At 41.7% G+C, this 17,880-nt stretch overlaps 1 protein-coding gene across 3 annotated transcripts in view; it reads left to right on the plus strand.

Moving 5' to 3' along the window:
- Window positions 1–17,880, plus strand: part of GRM7 (glutamate metabotropic receptor 7) — a 252,643-nt gene that overhangs the window by 223,455 nt on the left and 11,308 nt on the right. For 2 of the 3 annotated variants that reach the window (XM_026035375.1, XM_026035377.1), the window contains exon 10: window positions 5,071–5,152. The exons of the other annotated variant lie outside the window; for it this stretch is intronic. In XM_026035375.1, the coding sequence (XP_025891160.1) occupies window positions 5,071–5,141 (71 nt within the window). In that variant the 3' untranslated portion in view covers window positions 5,142–5,152. Of the gene's footprint in view, window positions 1–5,070; window positions 5,153–17,880 lie in introns of those variants that run through there. 3 annotated transcript variants of the gene reach the window in all.

The raw sequence follows: 17,880 nt of genomic DNA on the forward strand, positions 1-17,880 counted from the left end.
GTCTTCAGAAATCACAAACTGCCTTATTATAAATGAATGCTAGAATTACAAGACTGAAAGAAAATGTTTCTCATAAATTAAGGATCTCAGTCTGCCGCCTCTACTCATAATGAGCAGAACCATCTCTCCAAAAGAAAGTAAATGTAGTTCCTAGGCCAGGGTATTACCAACCAAGAGTGAGAGTTCTCCTGCTAAGTCAAATTCTGGTTAGGTGATATACGGCACTGCAAGACATCCACCCCATTAGCTCTAGTCTCTAAATCTGCCCCTTCCTTGGTTTGTTGCTGAGATCCAGTCCTGCAGTGCAGGAGCTACTCTAACTCCTAGAGGTGTCCACGGAGGATTGCTCCTCATATGACCAAGTCTGAAAAGGCCTTTGAGGGTGGAGGGAGAGAAAGAAGGAGGAACAAATGGAGAGGAGGAGGGAATGGGATTTTGAAAGGCAATCAAAAGAAAGGGAAATGTGAGYAGAGGTACAGCTGGACTACAGTTTTCCTCGTTCCTGTTCTAGTGAAAAAGGATAGGATTTAGTTTCTCCTCCAGTAAAAAGAAAGAAAGAAATCTAAAAATTTCCACTCAGAGCTATGGATAGCAAGAACGTCATAGAAGTTTTGATGCCGAAATGCTTAATGTAAGAATACCTATGTTACCCTGTGGGGATTAGTTGGAGACTTTATAATCTTAGTCTGCCTTTATGCTCTCATTCCCCTGTGCTGCATTTTAGTGCAGCTCTTGGACTTCTGAAGAGCTAAAAAACTGTTATATTTTTCCTTGAAAAGGAGAAACTTTCATCAAAAAAGAAAGTCAGAACCAAATTTCTTATAAAGYATTTTTTGTTTGTTTGTCCAGGTCTTTATGCTAAAATGTACTTTTCAGAGCTGGTAAAAGAAGTGAGAGACAAAATCCCCCTGGTTGCAGTCGTGTTTGGGTTTCTGCCTTGCAATCTGCTCCTTAGTTCTAGTTTTGTTTAACACTGATTTAAACCTTGAGTAAACTGCACTGGTAATGCAGTACTGATAGTGAAAAAATTTGCAGTGAATGTGCATTTTGCTTATATGTCAGCTTCTAAAGCATGTAGGTATGTTTGTTCAATGTAGCCAGCCAGGAAATGGGCAGTAGTATTAACTTATGTGTCTTTTCCCCAAGATAGATTAAAAAAAAAATGGCTTGCAAATTGTATTTTATTTTATATCTTCTAATTATTTATATACATCACACCATGTGTTCATATTATCACATGCATCTACTATAATTACTTCATTTCCTGGACTTGTCCATTAATAAATCTACTAGAAAATCAAATGAACTGAACTACTGCTGTACTTGTGTACAATTAATCCCAGCATAGGCTACTCCTTTAGTTAGCGGGAGCTTTGCTGTTGTGTTCAGGAGCCTCYCAGTCAAACCCCCCAAATCAGGCAACATTCTGCATGAGTGTCTGTATAAGTCATTTATTGCAGTAGCTGACATGGCTCATATCTTTTGAAATTCTAGTGTTTCTACTAAAAAATGCAATTACTCTTTTTGATGGAAACACTTTGAACAATACTAGCGTATAGAGCTCAAAAAAGTGTCATAGAAAGAAAGCTCTCACAATTCCAGTGTAATGTCGAAAAATCTCTTTGTTAATAAATAAGGTTTTGAATTCTTCCTATCAGTTTAATTCAGAAAGTATTTCATGCCTCGGATGGGGAAGTTTTTCCAATTGGGAAATAGGATCTATAAAAAAAAAATTGCCCTATACTTTTCAGTCATTTCTAAGGATATTTTTTATTTTGTTTCAAAATAGAACAGTGGCTTTTTCAGTATCTTCCTTTTTAAAAAATGCTTTTTATATTAGATCCATTAAACATAGCTGATAATTACATATAGAAGAAGAGGAGAGGAGATGCAGATCAGGACCCAGTGCAGGGGTGCCCCTTTTAGCTCCGAGCGCTGCTTGCAGCCAGGACGCGCTCCCTGCTGCTCCCCTGTCCGTCTCCTCCGGGTCTGCGTGTGCCAGGCTGGAAGCAAACTGGCCAGAGGACAAGGCTGAGCTCATCAGAGGTACATACAGCTAAAGAGGTGCAGATCCAGCTTAGCTTTAATGTTTCCTTGTAAATGTGGAAGTACAGTTGGGTTTGCCAGTTTGATTTTCTATTGTATTTCCCGGTGATGCTTCTGTTAATGCCTTGCCCAGGTACTGAAGATTGGAGTTGCCATTTCTATTGCAAACATACAACTGTTTCATCTCTTCAATTTATATCCTATTTCATATCTCTCGATTTATACTGAGCCACCAGCATGGGATTCATGTACCTCCAAACATTGGGGAATCTTGTGTCTTAAACCTAAATTTTTGGTCCATTGTAGGGTCCTGCATATTTCCCATGCACAGGATCAAAAGCAAATTGTGAAGGATTTTACAGAAAAAAAAATAGCCTGAACAAAACCTCCATGTTTTGGTATTAAATTGAAAAGAAAGCCTAATGAACTGAAGATTTTCCTGTAAAAAGAAGGCCTCAGTGGCCTCCTAAGAGAACATATTCCTGGGCCATGGAGCTGAGCACGTCTTGCACCTTGCTCCCACAAATCTCTTGGGACTTGCAAGAATTTACAGCTCAGTTGAAAGGTGCTGAGAACTGGGGAGAGCTGGGCTCAGATGCTGAGCTCTGAAAGGGAATACAAAGGGTGAAGCTGCACTAATGTGGGAGGAGAAGCATTTGAAATGCAGTCACCTTACAGTCTGCCCACCAGGAGGATCACTGTGCTACCGATTTTGATGTAGAATATATTTGAAGTGAGAAATTTCACAGGTTGARCTCCCCTGCCATGACCTGAGAGAGGTTTCATGCTGAATGGGATATATTAAGGCCAAGTTTTTCTATCTCAAACTATTCTACTTCTGTCAATTCCGTTAATCATTCCAGCTTGCCATCTGGTATGTGCATGCTTTACTCATTCAGCGGCTTATTCTCTGCTAATACRTGTTTGTATCTAAAATGTTTTGCAGCATATTAAGATAAGCAGAATTTGGTGCACAGCAGCTTACTTCCTTGTAACAAGTTCATTCTTCTCTCATGTGTCTTGGGTTGAATTTCACACTATTTGAAAAGATACTTCTCATCAAGTCTCCAGCTGAACTGATAGCGAGATCCTCTCCTGCTCAGCAGTGTTTGTTTCTGCGGCAAGAGCAGAGTATCAGACATTTGAATCTCCAACCCATATTTAACCCACATTGAAGATTTACATGTAATTATTCCTGTGGCTTTACCAAACACAGCCACAGCAAATCAGTGTGTCAGTTTAATAAGATAGTGCTCCTCACAGGCTGGGAGGACACTTGCTTTGCAGACAGTTCGCTCCTGCAGAGCTCTGGAGGAGCAAGGCATGCCGGCTTCTCCTGCCTCGCAGTGACGCAAGCACCAGCTCCTTTCTTAGTATTTTCCAGTGTMTGCTCCATGTAGCAGTTCCCATGGGATTCACATGCACTGTGGGTTTGCGTGGGGGCAAGGCAGTGGTTCGGCAGGGAGGGACCTTGGCCGACTGCCGGGTTCCCACTGCACAAAATGTGGTCACCCACTGACTTCCTTATCCTGCGTTACCAGCTACAGTCTGCTGTGTGCAACTCTTCTGTTGCTCCCAAGGGCACATACATCAGGCACGTAGCATGCAGGGGCCTGGGGGTCTCAGGTGCTGCTCGTCTGGAAAGAGGCTTCCAGCACTGAAGAGGCCTAGGACTGTTGGGACTCAGCAGCACAGGCAACATTCATCTTCCAGTGTGCCCATTATCAGTGCCCTGAGAAAGGTCTCACTGTTTGTGACATGGCTTTAGTCAGGTTTGCTCGTGTTTTCTTGCTTTTCTCTGTCATGAGAGAAAAGTCTAAGATGAAGAAGAGACCTGTGCAATAGCCCATTAATATATAACAGTGAGTAGGAGGTGTGAGCATCTCTACGACTGAGACCACGTGCATTAAGCAAGGTGACACCACCAGTTGGTGATGAAAAAAGCTCTCGAAACAAAAGGATACTGGTTTCCCCATGGGGCTAACTGAGATATTCCCATTTGTTGAGAAGGAACAAAAGTGTGGTGTCACTATATAGAGCCAGAAATCTAACCTGGACTGATTTTGTGTTAAAAATAAGATAATACTTAAGTTACAAATCTGCAGACTTAGAAGTCTGTCGGTATCTGTGTAGGCCCGTTCTAGATGATTTTTCTTTTTTTTTTTTTTTTTGCATAATATTAAATAGAAATTACTTGTCAGTTGTTTTGAAGGTCAGTAGTAAAGTATAATCACTTCCCACTGCCCTCCCCTAATATGAATCATTTGCATTTTCYGCATTTTCCCATTTGGAAATGGTGCTTCCAATGTCCTGAAATACCGTTAGCATGAACAGATAGGATCCAAAATGAAAGTTTCTGTCTGTGGCTTGTCTGTCTCAAAACAGCAGGAGAATCAGAGCAGAGTGTCAATCCTCATTTTTCTCTATGTGTTATGAATATACGTTGACTTTGTGGATTCCCATCCATAAGCTGTGAATAGTGTATATGAAATGAGAACATTGCACATCGCAGCAAGACTTGCACTCACTGCTATGCAAATCTATGCAAATGCTCTGTGTTGTGCTCCGTTGCTTTTGTATCTTCATTCATGTTGAGTCTCAGCATCGCGGACATGACATTGTGTATTTCATCCTCCTGAGGAAAAATGAAAACGGCTACTGATGATGCCGAGGAAGCTGAGAGTGCCTGCCTGGATGAGGAAGGGGCTGGGGAGTCTTTAATCCAAGCCAAAATGTTCCAGAGCTTGGTCAGGGGAGGCTAAAGGAATTCAACCAGAGCCACCCTCTTATTTCTGAGCAGCTGCTCCTATGTTCAGAGGTACCTGAACTTCTGTGAACTGGTTCATTTATTTCTAGCCCAGAATTAATTTCACATATTGCCATGCTCAAAGCTTTCCACTATCATGCTTTTAATCTGAGCTCTTCAATTGGATTAATGTCATGGCCTCAATGACAGCACAAAGCTTGAAGAGTTTATTGTGAACAGACATATTATACATGCCAATGTATTTACTTTTCCTGTAGACTGCATACCACCAGTAAGAAAGAGTGTTCAAAAATCTGTTACTTGGTACACTATTCCACCTACAGTATAGCTTTTGCCTGCTTTCCAAGAAGGTAAGCAAAAAATCGAGCTTTCTATTACGTTATACTTAAAAAATAATAAAGATTCTGTATCTCTGTATATAAATAAATGGGGAATGTACATTAGTTCACAAATGTTAAAGATCTCCCCTAAAAATTGTTCACACATTTTGCCATGTTTTCTGTGGTTCACTTGCGAAGGGCCTGCTTTGGGAAGGGAAAACCCAGGACAYGGCTCTGCCACTGTGACACAGGCCACTGGTCCTTCTCCAGTCTGTCCGTGGAGGTGGATCAGAGTAAAGCTTTGAAGATGTAGATATTTGATAACAGTTTAAAAAGGAACAAACAAATCATCAGAAGTTAATTATGGCTATCAATCCAACAACTAACAGAATGCTTTCTGAGTCATTTCTAGCAGCAATACTGCCAGGTTGCCTGGCAGCATAAAAATAGTGCAGTGCCTACATGTGAGCAATCTGCTTCACTCTAAAATTGTAAAGTGCTGAAAAAATTATTTGCAAATTACGTTTTTTACTGTAGGTGCTCACAGTGACCATTCCTGAAAAATTGTGAGTGAACAATTTTTGAGGGTTGGCTTTTCCTACGTGCCGTTGCTGCCTACATGGTGATCTTGTGAGTGGTTTTCGTATTTGTGACTTCATCAGCCAGGAATTGCTGTAAATATAGGGGAATGAGAAAGCATTTGATATCAAAGGCCAAAAACTAACAGCCATTAATAAGTATTTCTCGTATCTGCAGTTGTGTGTGTGTGTGTCTTGTCTGTCCCCATACTGCTTTGACTGTTTGTTTGAGACTGCCCATGTATGAAAAATACTGTTCCTGTTACTGTGGAACTGCACAATCAGTGCTAGAGGGGACTGTAGTAGACATACTTCAAAAACATGGTTTATCTGCTCCCTAATAGGTGAGAACTTATACCAGCACAGGTAGGAATGTTGAACTGAGTCCTGGAATCCAAAGTAAGATACCTCAATATTCTTAGCTGGTGTGAATTGCCACCGCTGCAGTTTCAACTTGACTTCCTGTGAAGTGGTCAGATTGCTTCTTATTGTATTTGAATCCTTCCTATTATTAAACTCAAGCAAAAAGCCTTATTTAAGGTATGGAACTCTATATGAGCATCTGAATGAACTGACCCACCCAAGGACCAGAGTCAGTAGAGTGAACAGTGGCTCGTGCTGAAGGGAACAGCACAAAGTAGCTGGAGAGGAGAAGGGGCCACTCAAAGTATTATTGCAGATCAAATTGGAAAGAGTAAAAGGCAGCTATGTGAAGATGAAAATCGCTAAAGAAAAAATGTTAGGAGAACATGAAGACATGAAATAGAAGAAACTGTAAATCAAGGAGATATCACTTTAAAAAAGTTTTAATTTAAAAAATATTAGGAAATCACACAGATTGCTAAAAGCATGTTTTTCTGTGTAGCTTTCTTGTATAATGTAAGGAATTGATATCTACAAAAACACACATACATTTTGTCATGCAAGTCCTACAAAATGTGTTGGTAATTCAAAACGCTAAAGTCAGATCACGCAAAGCAAAGGAAACTGCTATGAACGAGGATAATTTGGGCCTGTGATGGTTTTGGCCACTCCAGAGTTGCTGTTACTCATGGGTAATCTTTTCCATTTTCTTGCACATTGGTGCTTCTTCTCCAGCTGGGCTGATTCTGGAGCTGTGGTTGCTGCAATTTGATTTGTTCTTTTAGGAATTAAAAGTCAAAAAAAAAAAAAAAAAAAAAGACAAGAAAAAGATCTATGTTAAGGCAGCAATATCAGGAAAACATTAACTTGACTGTAAATCAGTATTTGTTTTCCTAGTAACAGATCTGTATTTAGGTATGAAAGCAGTACTTAAATATTACTTGACTATATCAATTTTATCAATTTCTGCTGTGTGATACTTGGAAAGATGCATTCATAATGCTTTCAAGTAGTTTCTTAAGAGTGACAAATAGGATGTCTTTGCTCATAAAAATACAATGCCTGATCAAAACACAATGCTTGGGACCTCTATGTGGTATCTGGGTCAGGGAAAAACATTGTCCATCACCTAAATACGGTGAGAAAATAGCAAGTATTTCTGCAGAGCTCCTGCCCTGCAGAAGTATCTTAGCAGCTGCTCTTTTCCACTGATCCATCTCCAAGCAACATACTTAGAGGTCCGGGGAGAAGTGCTCCTGGGACTCGAGTGCTTTTGATGTGTGAAAGGCGCGGGCCCAGCCTGGGGCGGCCCGAGCCGCGGCGCTCGTGTGCCGCAGGTGGCCTCGCAGCRCGGCAGGCCGCAGGCAGGGCCTCGCAAGGCTGGGCACAGCTTGTCTTGCTTTCCTGGCTGTGGCCATTCAGCGTCCTGCAGCTACTGGGCATTTTGATGTATGTGTGATAAACTGTTTGAGAGGGATTGGCTTCAATATAAGATGGAAAAAGAAAACAGTCACTGGGTTGTTTGCTTGCTCGGGGAAGGACCTGGGTTCATCCCATGGGCCAGCTGGGCTCTGAAGTCCATCGTTAAGTTAATAAAAGCCAGGCAGGAGGAGCAGTGCCYGCTGGTTTCTTGGCTTGCTGGTTGTTGCTGGGCATTTTTTGCTTTCTTGCACACACAGAGGCGACTGATACTAGCTGAAGTTCTGGCCTCTGATTTTCCAAGTTCTGGCCTTGTCCCCATGGCTGCACATGGTTCTGCAGGGCTAGGCGCAAAGGAAAGTTGCTCTGGGCTACGCAGAGATGTTTTCTGAAGGTGTCAGAACTATCGGAGTTATTCTGGCAATGCAGTCACTGCCTCTGCAGGGACAGCTGGGTTTCTTTAGGGCTTGGAAGCACTGRGATGGCTGGCTTTAGTGCAGGGCAGGATTGGGCCAGAGAGGAGGCTCAYCCTAATCCCAGGCAAGGCCTCTGGTTCCCAAGGCTTGGGCACACGATGCTCCTTCCAAGAGATTCTCAGTTGTTTTATAAGTCATTTTTAGCTAAATCTGCATGCAGAAGATTTTCTATGGTGATTGCAGAGTACTTAGATTATTTGGAAGGTACGTGCAGCAGCATGTTGCTTGAAGTCATTACATTTCGGGGGCACATCGTTTCCAGAAAACATTTATGCAGTTACTTAGATTATGCTATAATGAAGACATTGTGGTGTGATTTGCGATGGTATTGAAGCAATCTGCAGTGCGGGGAGGGAGGTGGATAGTTTGAGTTACCTGTCGGTAGCTGTACCAAGGCTTTTCCAGGCTTCTCTCCCTTTGGAGCACAACCCACGGCAGCCCCGGCAGCCCTACATTCCCCCTGCTGCATCTACCAAATCCTCGCTGGGGACTTGACAGCTCTTTGAAGGATTAGGTCCAAATTGTGTGATGTTCTGTAGCTCGTCATGCCTTAGAGCATGTGGGATAGAATAATTATTTTCTGGATTGAAGCCTCATTTTCGTTTTAAATCTGGCTAGTTTCATCCTGAGAAATAGTGCTCTGTGTTTAACCTCACTTGAAGGATTTTCTATTCAGTGGAGACTGCTAAGAAATGAGAATATGCAGTCAAATTTGATAAGTGAAAACTTTGACAGGCCTTCACTGCCTCTATTTCTGTTCTGGAATAGCTTACTGAAAACCTAGGCATTTTTCATAAATGTCTTCTCACAATGATGGGCTTGTTTTAAAAGTGTTATACACACATACATCCACATGCCAACAGCATCCCAAGTTAGTCCCTAATATTTATTTCCTGGTTTCCCAAGATGCGCTGAGCTCTGTGTCAGCTCAGCTCTGGGCTGGAGGAGTCCTGCGTTCGCTTGCAGCCCTATGTGTCCTCCATGCTTCCTTCCCCTCAGACACTCGACTCCTGGCAAGCTGGGTGTCCCCTTGTCCCCCATCCCTTAGGGCAGGGAAGTGTTTGGAGCTGCCTGTAACTTGGTCTCAGGGTTGAATTTGGCTAAGGACATTCCTGTACAGTGGATTGGATTTGCATTTGGTTTGGGCTACTGTTTACTGCAGAACCTCAGCATTTTTCCTACAGTTCTCAGCTGATGCTTAACCTGCTGTTTGTACGTGGTGAGAAGGACTATGGGAGGGGACAGCCCTTTCCACTGGTTCTCCTTTCACACACCAAACAAGTTATGAACTGGTTGTCTTGGAGGAAATAAGACGGGATTTGAGGGTGCTGGACAGGTGGGTGCTGTGGTTGCTGTGGTGCAGCGGTGAAGATGAACACACACAGTGCTCTGCTCCGGCAGAGCCCTCAGCTCCGCGGCGCTGAAGGACTGGATAGGAAGCACTAGCTGCTTCTTCCCTCATATGTTTTATCCTGGCTATTATCCTACCTGGCTATTGCACAGGCTTCTTAAATGGTACAGTTTGTAAGAGCAGTTAAGCTCTCTCTTAAAAGAGAGAAATACTGGAAGACTTGCTTGGTTTCCTTTAGGAGGACTAGAGAAATACTGTTAACATTCATTGGGCAGCACTTAAAATCTGAGCAGAAATGTGTTTGCAAAGGACTGTTGTTATTTCTCTTAGTAAGGTTTAAAATCTTTTTCCTGTTATTGATTCCCATCTCTGAATGCCAACTTATTTCTGCATATGCTTGGATAACATACTTTAAAATAACAGAATTGCAGCCATTGAGCTGTGCATTGTGCTGTACTATAGATCAGAGTTGCATTTTTTTCTCTTTTCTGAAGTTCAAAAGTGATTCTTCTCCCTCTTCTTATAATTGCCATGTCCATTTTTCCTGAACTTGTTCTCAAGTGTGCACTAATCAATTCCAAGTTCTTTTCATAATTTTGACCTGCTTCAGATGCTCTGATGTGTATGTATTGATCAAGAGATGTGAACAGGTCTCTTTAGTTCAGGATTGAGAGATCTGCAGTGACTTGCACTCCAGTACTTCTGCATATTTCATCTGGAACCTGTGTTTATTCCAGAAATCCCTTATGCAGTAGCCTATATTTTGAAAGCAACAACTCAGCAGCATTTGATGAGATTGGACAATGTTTAATATAGTACATGCTAAGAGGTATCCATAATGAGACTATTTTCCATAAGTTTTGCTCTARGATAAATTTTCTAGTTGATATTGGCTTACTTTTTATTCAAACTAAGTGTTGTACAAATCCAACTTTCAAAGTAGAAGATGGATTCTGATTTACTACTGTAATCCTCTTTTTTTTAAGGTGATAAAGGCCTACACGATGTGTTCAGTTTAAATAGAAGTGTAAATAGATTAGTCTCTGTCCCCAGACATTGAATGTCAGCCTCAGCACGGATGCCCCAATGTAGGGAAGTTAGTAGTGGTGTTGGTTGGTTGGTTGGTTGGTTCTTAGTGTGTAGGCAGACATAAAAAGAAGGGTGCTGGGCACAGTTAAGAAACCTGAAGTCTAATATTGTGGAAAGAAAATACCATTTTATGGGCTCTGAAGAGTAATGAGGGAAAGTTAAATGCGAGATTTCTGTTCTCAGAATGTGGTTCCATATTTCCTTCTGTGATTCACGTTTGCACATTCAGTTTACATTTTAATTTCTTTCAGTTTCTCAGGGTCTCAATATCCACTGGAAACAGTATTTTCTTTCAGGTTCTTTTTGTCCATGACATCATCCTATTGCCCAGCAGCCAAGCAAGTGCCAGAAGTTATTCTTCCTTCAACCATCTTAAGAGTGATACAAGTGGTTTTGCAATTATTCTCTTAGCTAATGCAAGGTTAGACTTCTCTTGTGGTATTTCAAGCTTTGCAGAGTTTCCATCACCATGGATATATACTTTTTGAGTCATCACAAAATACTGTATGGCTGACAGCAGTATATATTGTTTAAAGCTTTAATTTAAAACCTCTCATAAATAAGTCAGTTGAAAATACTGCTTAAATGAGGCCTGAAGTTAGGTCAGATGAAGCAGAGTCTGATTTTGTGGATCTGTTAAAGAACAACTGGACTCTGGTTGCTTAATGATGTTATTTTTTTATTTATTTTAACATTAACATTATTATGCTACAGAGAAATTTTGTTGGAAAAAATCGGTGCGTGCCAATAACCAGCCAGTAATTAATAATAATAACAATAATCAGTCACTAATTAATACCATAAGTGGCAGCCTCGAGACATGATGTGGTTCTTGCGCGTTGTCGAGTAGATTCCCTGTTACTTAAATGTTTTGGGATTGTGTTTCTTCCTTTTTATATTTCAAAATAACTAATATTGATGATGCACTTTAATGCATTTGCATAATTGCAGGCTCCCAATTATTTTCACAGACTGTCTCTCATCTTTCATAATTTATATGCTTCCAGACTTGTAAATATGCAGAAAAAGAGCATTTTTTTCTTTTGTTCAAACCTGAAATTCTTTATGCATTTAAATGATGAACTAATAGTGTGTGATTTGAACAGTGTAGTTAAAATGCATTATTATAATGTAAAGACCTTTGGATATTAAAATCTAGCTAGTTTAATATATGTCCTTGAGACAGTAATATTATTAGCATTGCTTTTTTGTTCCGTTCTCTGTATTTTCTGTTTTATTTGGGAGAGGATTTCTTTTCGACTCTTAGGAAATCTGGAGGAAGAGTGAGCTGTAAATCTTGCAAGCACAAGTTACCTCATGGACTTGATCTGCTCTTGCTGCTTTGCCTAATAAACTCTTAGTAGTGCTGAGTTATCCTTTCAACTAATTTATCAGTCCTTACATCCTCTCTGGGAGAATTCGCCAGATTCATAAATTTTAGTATCAGTGAAAAGACAAAGACTTTTGGCTCTCTTGTCTTCTGTATGTTTATAATTAATCTCTTTCTCTAGAGCAGAGCTAATGTCACCTTGACAGGACTAACTTTATACTGTTCTCACGCAGTCGCTTCGTGTAGATGCACTCTCATCCTCAGAGATGTTAATGAGATGACTCATACCATGTTGTGGGATTATAAAATAAGACTTGACATTCTCTTCTCAGTTTCACTGAGTCACTGGAATAGCCCCAGACTAGCGTACTGGAATAGCTGAAGACACATTTTTTTTCCCTTCTACACTTGCAATAAGAGGTATTATAATTTGTATTTTGCATATGTGCTCTTTTAGTTGTTATGGCTACTATACTTGCAATAAATGTTTTTCCACACAAAGCTGCATTTTCTAAAGTGTGATGCAGAAGACGACTAGATATAAAAAAGACCCTTCCAAGCCTAGTAAAGATTTATGAATTCAGATGCATGGTGCTGCCTTGATGCAGAAGGTGAAAGAACCATTTGATTATAAGTACCCAAAAAAGAGATTTTAAGAGAGAAGAACTAATGGCATTCAGGTCAGAGACCAAAGGAAACGTACAGTGTTTTGGCTTCTGAGCTGGGAAGAGAGCTCAATGTGAGATTCRACAATTTTGAGTCTTTGCACTTTGCAGTTTTCTTGATTTGTTCACAGGTGGTGATTTAGAGTGCTGGACACTTYATTTTTCAGCCATTTTCGTTTGTCTTTGGTTAATTGAATAATTGAATTTCTGAATGTTACAAACACAGCTCTGCATAAGACTGAGTTTTGAGAAGGGCTTGTCGCCAGTCATGCCCGCCCGAGGGCAGAGAGCTCTACCCACTGCTGCTGGTGAGTGCCTGATGTATGAGAAATAATGTCATGCTCRGACCTTGGCTCACTGAAATGGTCAGTGATGCCCCCGCTTACTGTAAATAAAAGTTGTGGTYGTGAACACCAGGTTGACCCAAAGTTTGCCATGTGAGTTGAAAGGTGGTGTAAAGAGCCACTTCAGATAGTTGCTTTGACTTGCCTGTTTGATGAGTGAGCAGTAAGAAACAGATTGCAGGAATTAAACTAATTTCACGTTAACTCTTGTGCATCCTGTTGAGCTGTGACATACCCAGTATCTGAGCAGGGAAGGAAAGAAGGAACTTRGGAGTGTGGCAGCTCCCGAGCGGCTCCTGCTGCAGCTTCAGTGGCTTTTCAGAAGCTGAAGGACTCTAACCTAGCTCTGATGACCTCTGTATCAACTGCTCCAACATTGGTGACCTTCTAACAGTGTGATATGAATAGCTGCAAAAGCCGCCRCGGCGCAGGGCAAGGTTCCAGCTAGCCCATGCAGCGTCTTTTGTGTCTCTCCCTTAGATTAATGATACCATTTAAAAATTGTTCAAATCCTATCTGTTGTGGAAAAACTCATGATTAAAAGCAAGGTTGTATGGAGGTGTTTCCACAGTTGGGAAAAAACAGTTGCATTGGGTAGTTTGGAAGAAGCCGCTTGTTCACAAACCAACTGAAAATTTARTAAGGAATTTTCATAAATAATGGTGTAATAATGGAGCAAAAAGTTCAGGAAAACAAAATAAGCACTGTTGCAGGTGAACAAAGTTATCAAAATGGATATGAATCCGTTCAGTTTTCCATGTGCACATGATTTCAAGCACAAATAAAACTGTTAAAATGTTTTCTACATAAGAATTCCAAATTGAAAATCTGTGGTGCAAAATCATGGTGTGCTGCACCATGGATGATGCATCACCTATAGTGAGCAGGATGAGAAGAAAGAACAGGTGATCCAGAAGGACCTGCAGGCTCCTCTGCTGGATCCCACTCACACGAGAGCTCCCACCCCTCCGGTCAAGGAGCTGGAGTTACCAGTACTTAGTGGACCTGTAATGCAAAGGTACAAGTGTCACAATACTACACAAGCAGCCTTCTGCACACAGTTGTGCAYTTTTGACAATTTTACCCAAGTCTTGAGATGTTTTGTCTTTGCTGTAAGAAACAGACAGATAAAAAATCTGAGTAGTGCTGGGGAATGACTGTGGTGATGAGCTAAAGGAACACGTGAGCTAAAATGAGCATGAGGCACTGCTGAGCATTCATTTGTCACTGACAGAAGATAATATTGTAAAATGAGMTAGACATTATTTAACATTGACACAGATAGCGAATACAGAAGATATTTGTGCAGCAGGAGCCTGGCTGGCTTGTTTTGTTTGTTTTTTTGCACCAGTAAACAGCACCAAATCAAAAAAAAAAAAAGATTGTCACATAAGAAATCAGTCTTTCTCACTGTTTCTCTCTGCATGCAGACAGGCACCATTTGCACACTAGCATCTCTGGACCATGTCACCGCTTTTCCTTTATTGACTTTAGGAAAGAAAACGTGTGTATCTTCTTCCATTCATCTATTCTGGTACATTAAAAGAAGACCATCCAGGAAAATGGGTATTTGGACTTTGGGATGAATATGTTTGTTCTGAATCCTATTTCTCACAGTAAGAAAAAAAGGCATGTTTTTACTTTCCAGCCATAGGACAACAAAAGGAAGAGAATTAGRTTGGTGGCTAAATATATGTAAATACCCCTGAAGCACAACTGAAATACATAAAAGAAGGGCGTTCCAGGCCCGGGGTTTGATGCTTTGCTCGGTTCCTGCTCTGCTGGCGCGGCGCTCGGAGCGCTGCCCCGGAGGCGCCCRGCGCTGCAGCCGGCGCCCGCACTCGCTCGCTCGCGATTCCTGCCGCTCGGTGGGAAAAGAATAAAAACCAGTTGCCATAGTTACCCACTTGTCAGGATGCTTATCATGTCTGTGCACTGAAGAGCCTTGCAATGAATCAATACTCTCTCCCTAATACTAAATGTTAAATATTTTCAAAAATATCTGAAATCAAGGCTTTCTGCAAACAAATCAAATGTTGATTGCTGGAAACTGCAATGCTTAAACATGGAGCTCACGATGCAATACAGAATATACTCCTCAATTAAATTATCCAATGACTTTAGCCTCATTGCACTTCATGAACATTCYTGATTATTAAGACGTTTATTGCTGGCCACTCTTTGCCAAAAGGTTGGAGCAGGCAATGTCCAGGAAAGGGCGCAGATGTCCTGTCAGCGGAGGCAGTGCTGCTGCTGGCAGCGCAGCTCCGCTCGTGTGCGGGACATCGGAGCAAACAGCTGGTAGCCAGCGTGTCCTTGTGCTGACCACGTCCCAAGGAGGGCSCCGGCGGCCCCATGGAGCTCTCCTCTGTCACCGCAGCTTCCCACCAGCTCGTCACACAGCTCTGCTTCRAGCAGCCTCTGATTTGTGCTCTTGCACCAGGAAGAAACGTGGTTTGCTGCAGAAATTACTCGTCAGAAGTTGGGCCTCAGGTTCTGCGGGGGCTGAACTGACACAAAGGTAGGAGCTGCTGCCATGGGGGCAGCTGGTGGCTGCAAGGAGATGCAGCTGGAAGTTCTGGTAGAGTTTATGGCATAAGCAAGCAGGAGGGCTGTTCTGGCACAGAGAATGGTCACTCCCACATGAAGGAGGTGGTGACGCTCCCCAAATCCCAGGGCAAGCATCCTCTGTGCCGAGTGCTGCCAAGCTGTAGGCTCTTCAGGAGAGCTTGGGCCAGATAAGCCACAGTTACTGCTGGCTTGTTAAGCGTTTGTTCAGGCTTTTCGGTGATTATCTTTCTTGGAAAGAATAACATGGAGCAGTGTGTGACATTTGCTGCTATTCAAAATACTGCGACCTGTTTCTCCAGCAAAGATAGGCTCCATTTAACGATCATTTTGTGAGATGTCATTCTGCACTCGCTGCCGGGTGTCGCTGTCATTCACGTCACCTGAAAAGTTTCTTAGGCTGCTCAGAGGTTTGACTGCTGCCATGRAGGGACAGTTTATTGACTGCAAGATTGCTTTAGTCTGAATGCAATTTCTGCAGATGTTTTGTCTTCAAATGTCATCTTGGTTTCAGTTTGCTGTTAAAAAACGGCAAACATCCCGGGACTTCGAGAATCGCAACCCCGGTTTGACTCTGTGAGTGCCTGAGCTGCTTAGTCACCGTGCTCTGGTTTGGTTGGGTCCACGTTCTAGGAAGTATTTGGATTCTTTATGGCACATATAGATATATCCACTGTATTCAAGGGACTGTTTGGAGGATAATGTACTAGTAGGTAACAGAAAATCTGGGAGAAAAAAAAAAAACATAATTAATGGACTAGTTGTAATTCATTAGAAAATTAAAAAGAAAATACTCGGTTACTCCAACTCAGTATGAATATGAACTGAATATGGTTTTAAAAAAGAGAGAGAGGGGAGGGCAAGCATTGTTCTGTCCTTTATCCYTGTATTCTTACTGAATGGCAATGGCAGAGTTTGCAAAGCAGGCAAAGGTGTGGCTGATAAAAATTATCTTGTAGCACAGTGATGCTTAAGAGACTGAAAACAGTGCCTGCCAGTGCAGGTAGATTAGGTCATGTTTACAGGTGCTTAGCGAAAATAGTTAATTGATTCTGGCCAAGCTCTCAGCACAAGCACTTGAGCGGCTGAGGAGGGAATGACGTGCTCTTCTGTCTGCTTGCAGAGAACCATCACTTTCATTGCTGAATATTCATAAATGATATTATCTTGCCATTGCAAAGCGGCAATGTGTTGTATATCCCACTTATGTCTTATTTTTAGGAGTTAGTTTAATTAGTRGTAGTTAAGGGTAGCTAATTAGTTAATTTAGGAGTTAGTAAGGGTATAAACTGCATGTATCATTCAGAAGAGTGAATTTCCTCTGCCTCAATTCTACCTCCCCGAGAGGCCATTCTGTTTGGCCATGTTGCTCAATCATGTGTTTTGACCAGCAGCAGAGTCTAGTCCTGGAGACTCTGGGCCACGATTTAGCAGCAGACAGGGCCTGGGCGACCAAGGGGAAGGGTCATCTSTTTGGTGTGGGCAGAGCATGTGAGCAGTGCAATAAAGACAAAGGCCTTCCTATTKCCGAGTAGAAAAATGTTTTAGAAACACTGTAAGAAACCAATGCCATTCCATAATAAATTTATACTACACTGTAAACTTTTACTGCAAGACTTACTGGTTGAAAGCAGCAGGTGTTTCGCCCTTGACTCAAGTGAGATGAGGATTTCAGTCACAGAATACAGCATCTTTTTCTATAGAGTTGGAACCTGAGAATACAGCTCATCCTCAGACTGCCTTAAAAATGGCAAGTGTGTGCTTTGTTCTCTAGGCTTTTTCCTTTACTTGTTTTTGGATAGTCAAAAAGATGGAAGAGTGTGGAAGTCAAAAGAGTGTGTTGTGTGCAACTGTGCATACTGATCTTGCAGGATGATCTTGTCACTGATGAGTAGAGTGTGTCCACAGAGCTGGAGCACTAGGATGATGCTGCACATCTGTGCTGTTTGCTGTGTGTGCGGCCAGAAAACCCTCCCAACAACCTGCTCCCTCGTTCTTCCCCAGCCCCGAAAAGCAGCAACGCAGAAGTACTGGGCCACATTACTTACAAAATGTGTAGAAGTGGAAACATTAGAGCCACCAAATCTTACCRTTGCCAAATTCAGGTACCTGATGGTCCCTAAAAATCCCAATTCTTGGGATTTACTTGTATAAAAATTGTAATATTTATGAGCCAAAAGATTATTTCTAATGCATGATTGTTAGTGTCATGACTTATGTGCTGGAGTGGGTTGTGTTGGCAAGGCTAATGGGTGTGGAAAATCCAAACAGGGTTTAAATTACCAAAAAAAACCCCTTTCATTCCAAAAAATATAGGAAAAAAGAATTCTGAAACTAAGGGAGGAGAATGCCATGAAATGAAGCTCACAGTTCAGCCTCTGCAAATACACATACACACAGGTAGCCCCCATTATAAAAGCAGGGTTTTTTTTTTTTTTTTTTGCCATCGTGTTTTTTGCTTGGAGATCTGCTAATGGCACTTGTGGAGGGGCTGCAGTCATTTGATTCCCAGCAGTCGATCTAGGTTGTCACCATTCGCTATGAGCTCCCAACAAAACTGTGGA

This window comes from Nothoprocta perdicaria, unplaced genomic scaffold, assembly GCF_003342845.1.
Source record: "Nothoprocta perdicaria isolate Ctin4 unplaced genomic scaffold, notPer1 scaffold_16, whole genome shotgun sequence".
Taxonomy (NCBI): domain Eukaryota; kingdom Metazoa; phylum Chordata; class Aves; order Tinamiformes; family Tinamidae; genus Nothoprocta; species Nothoprocta perdicaria.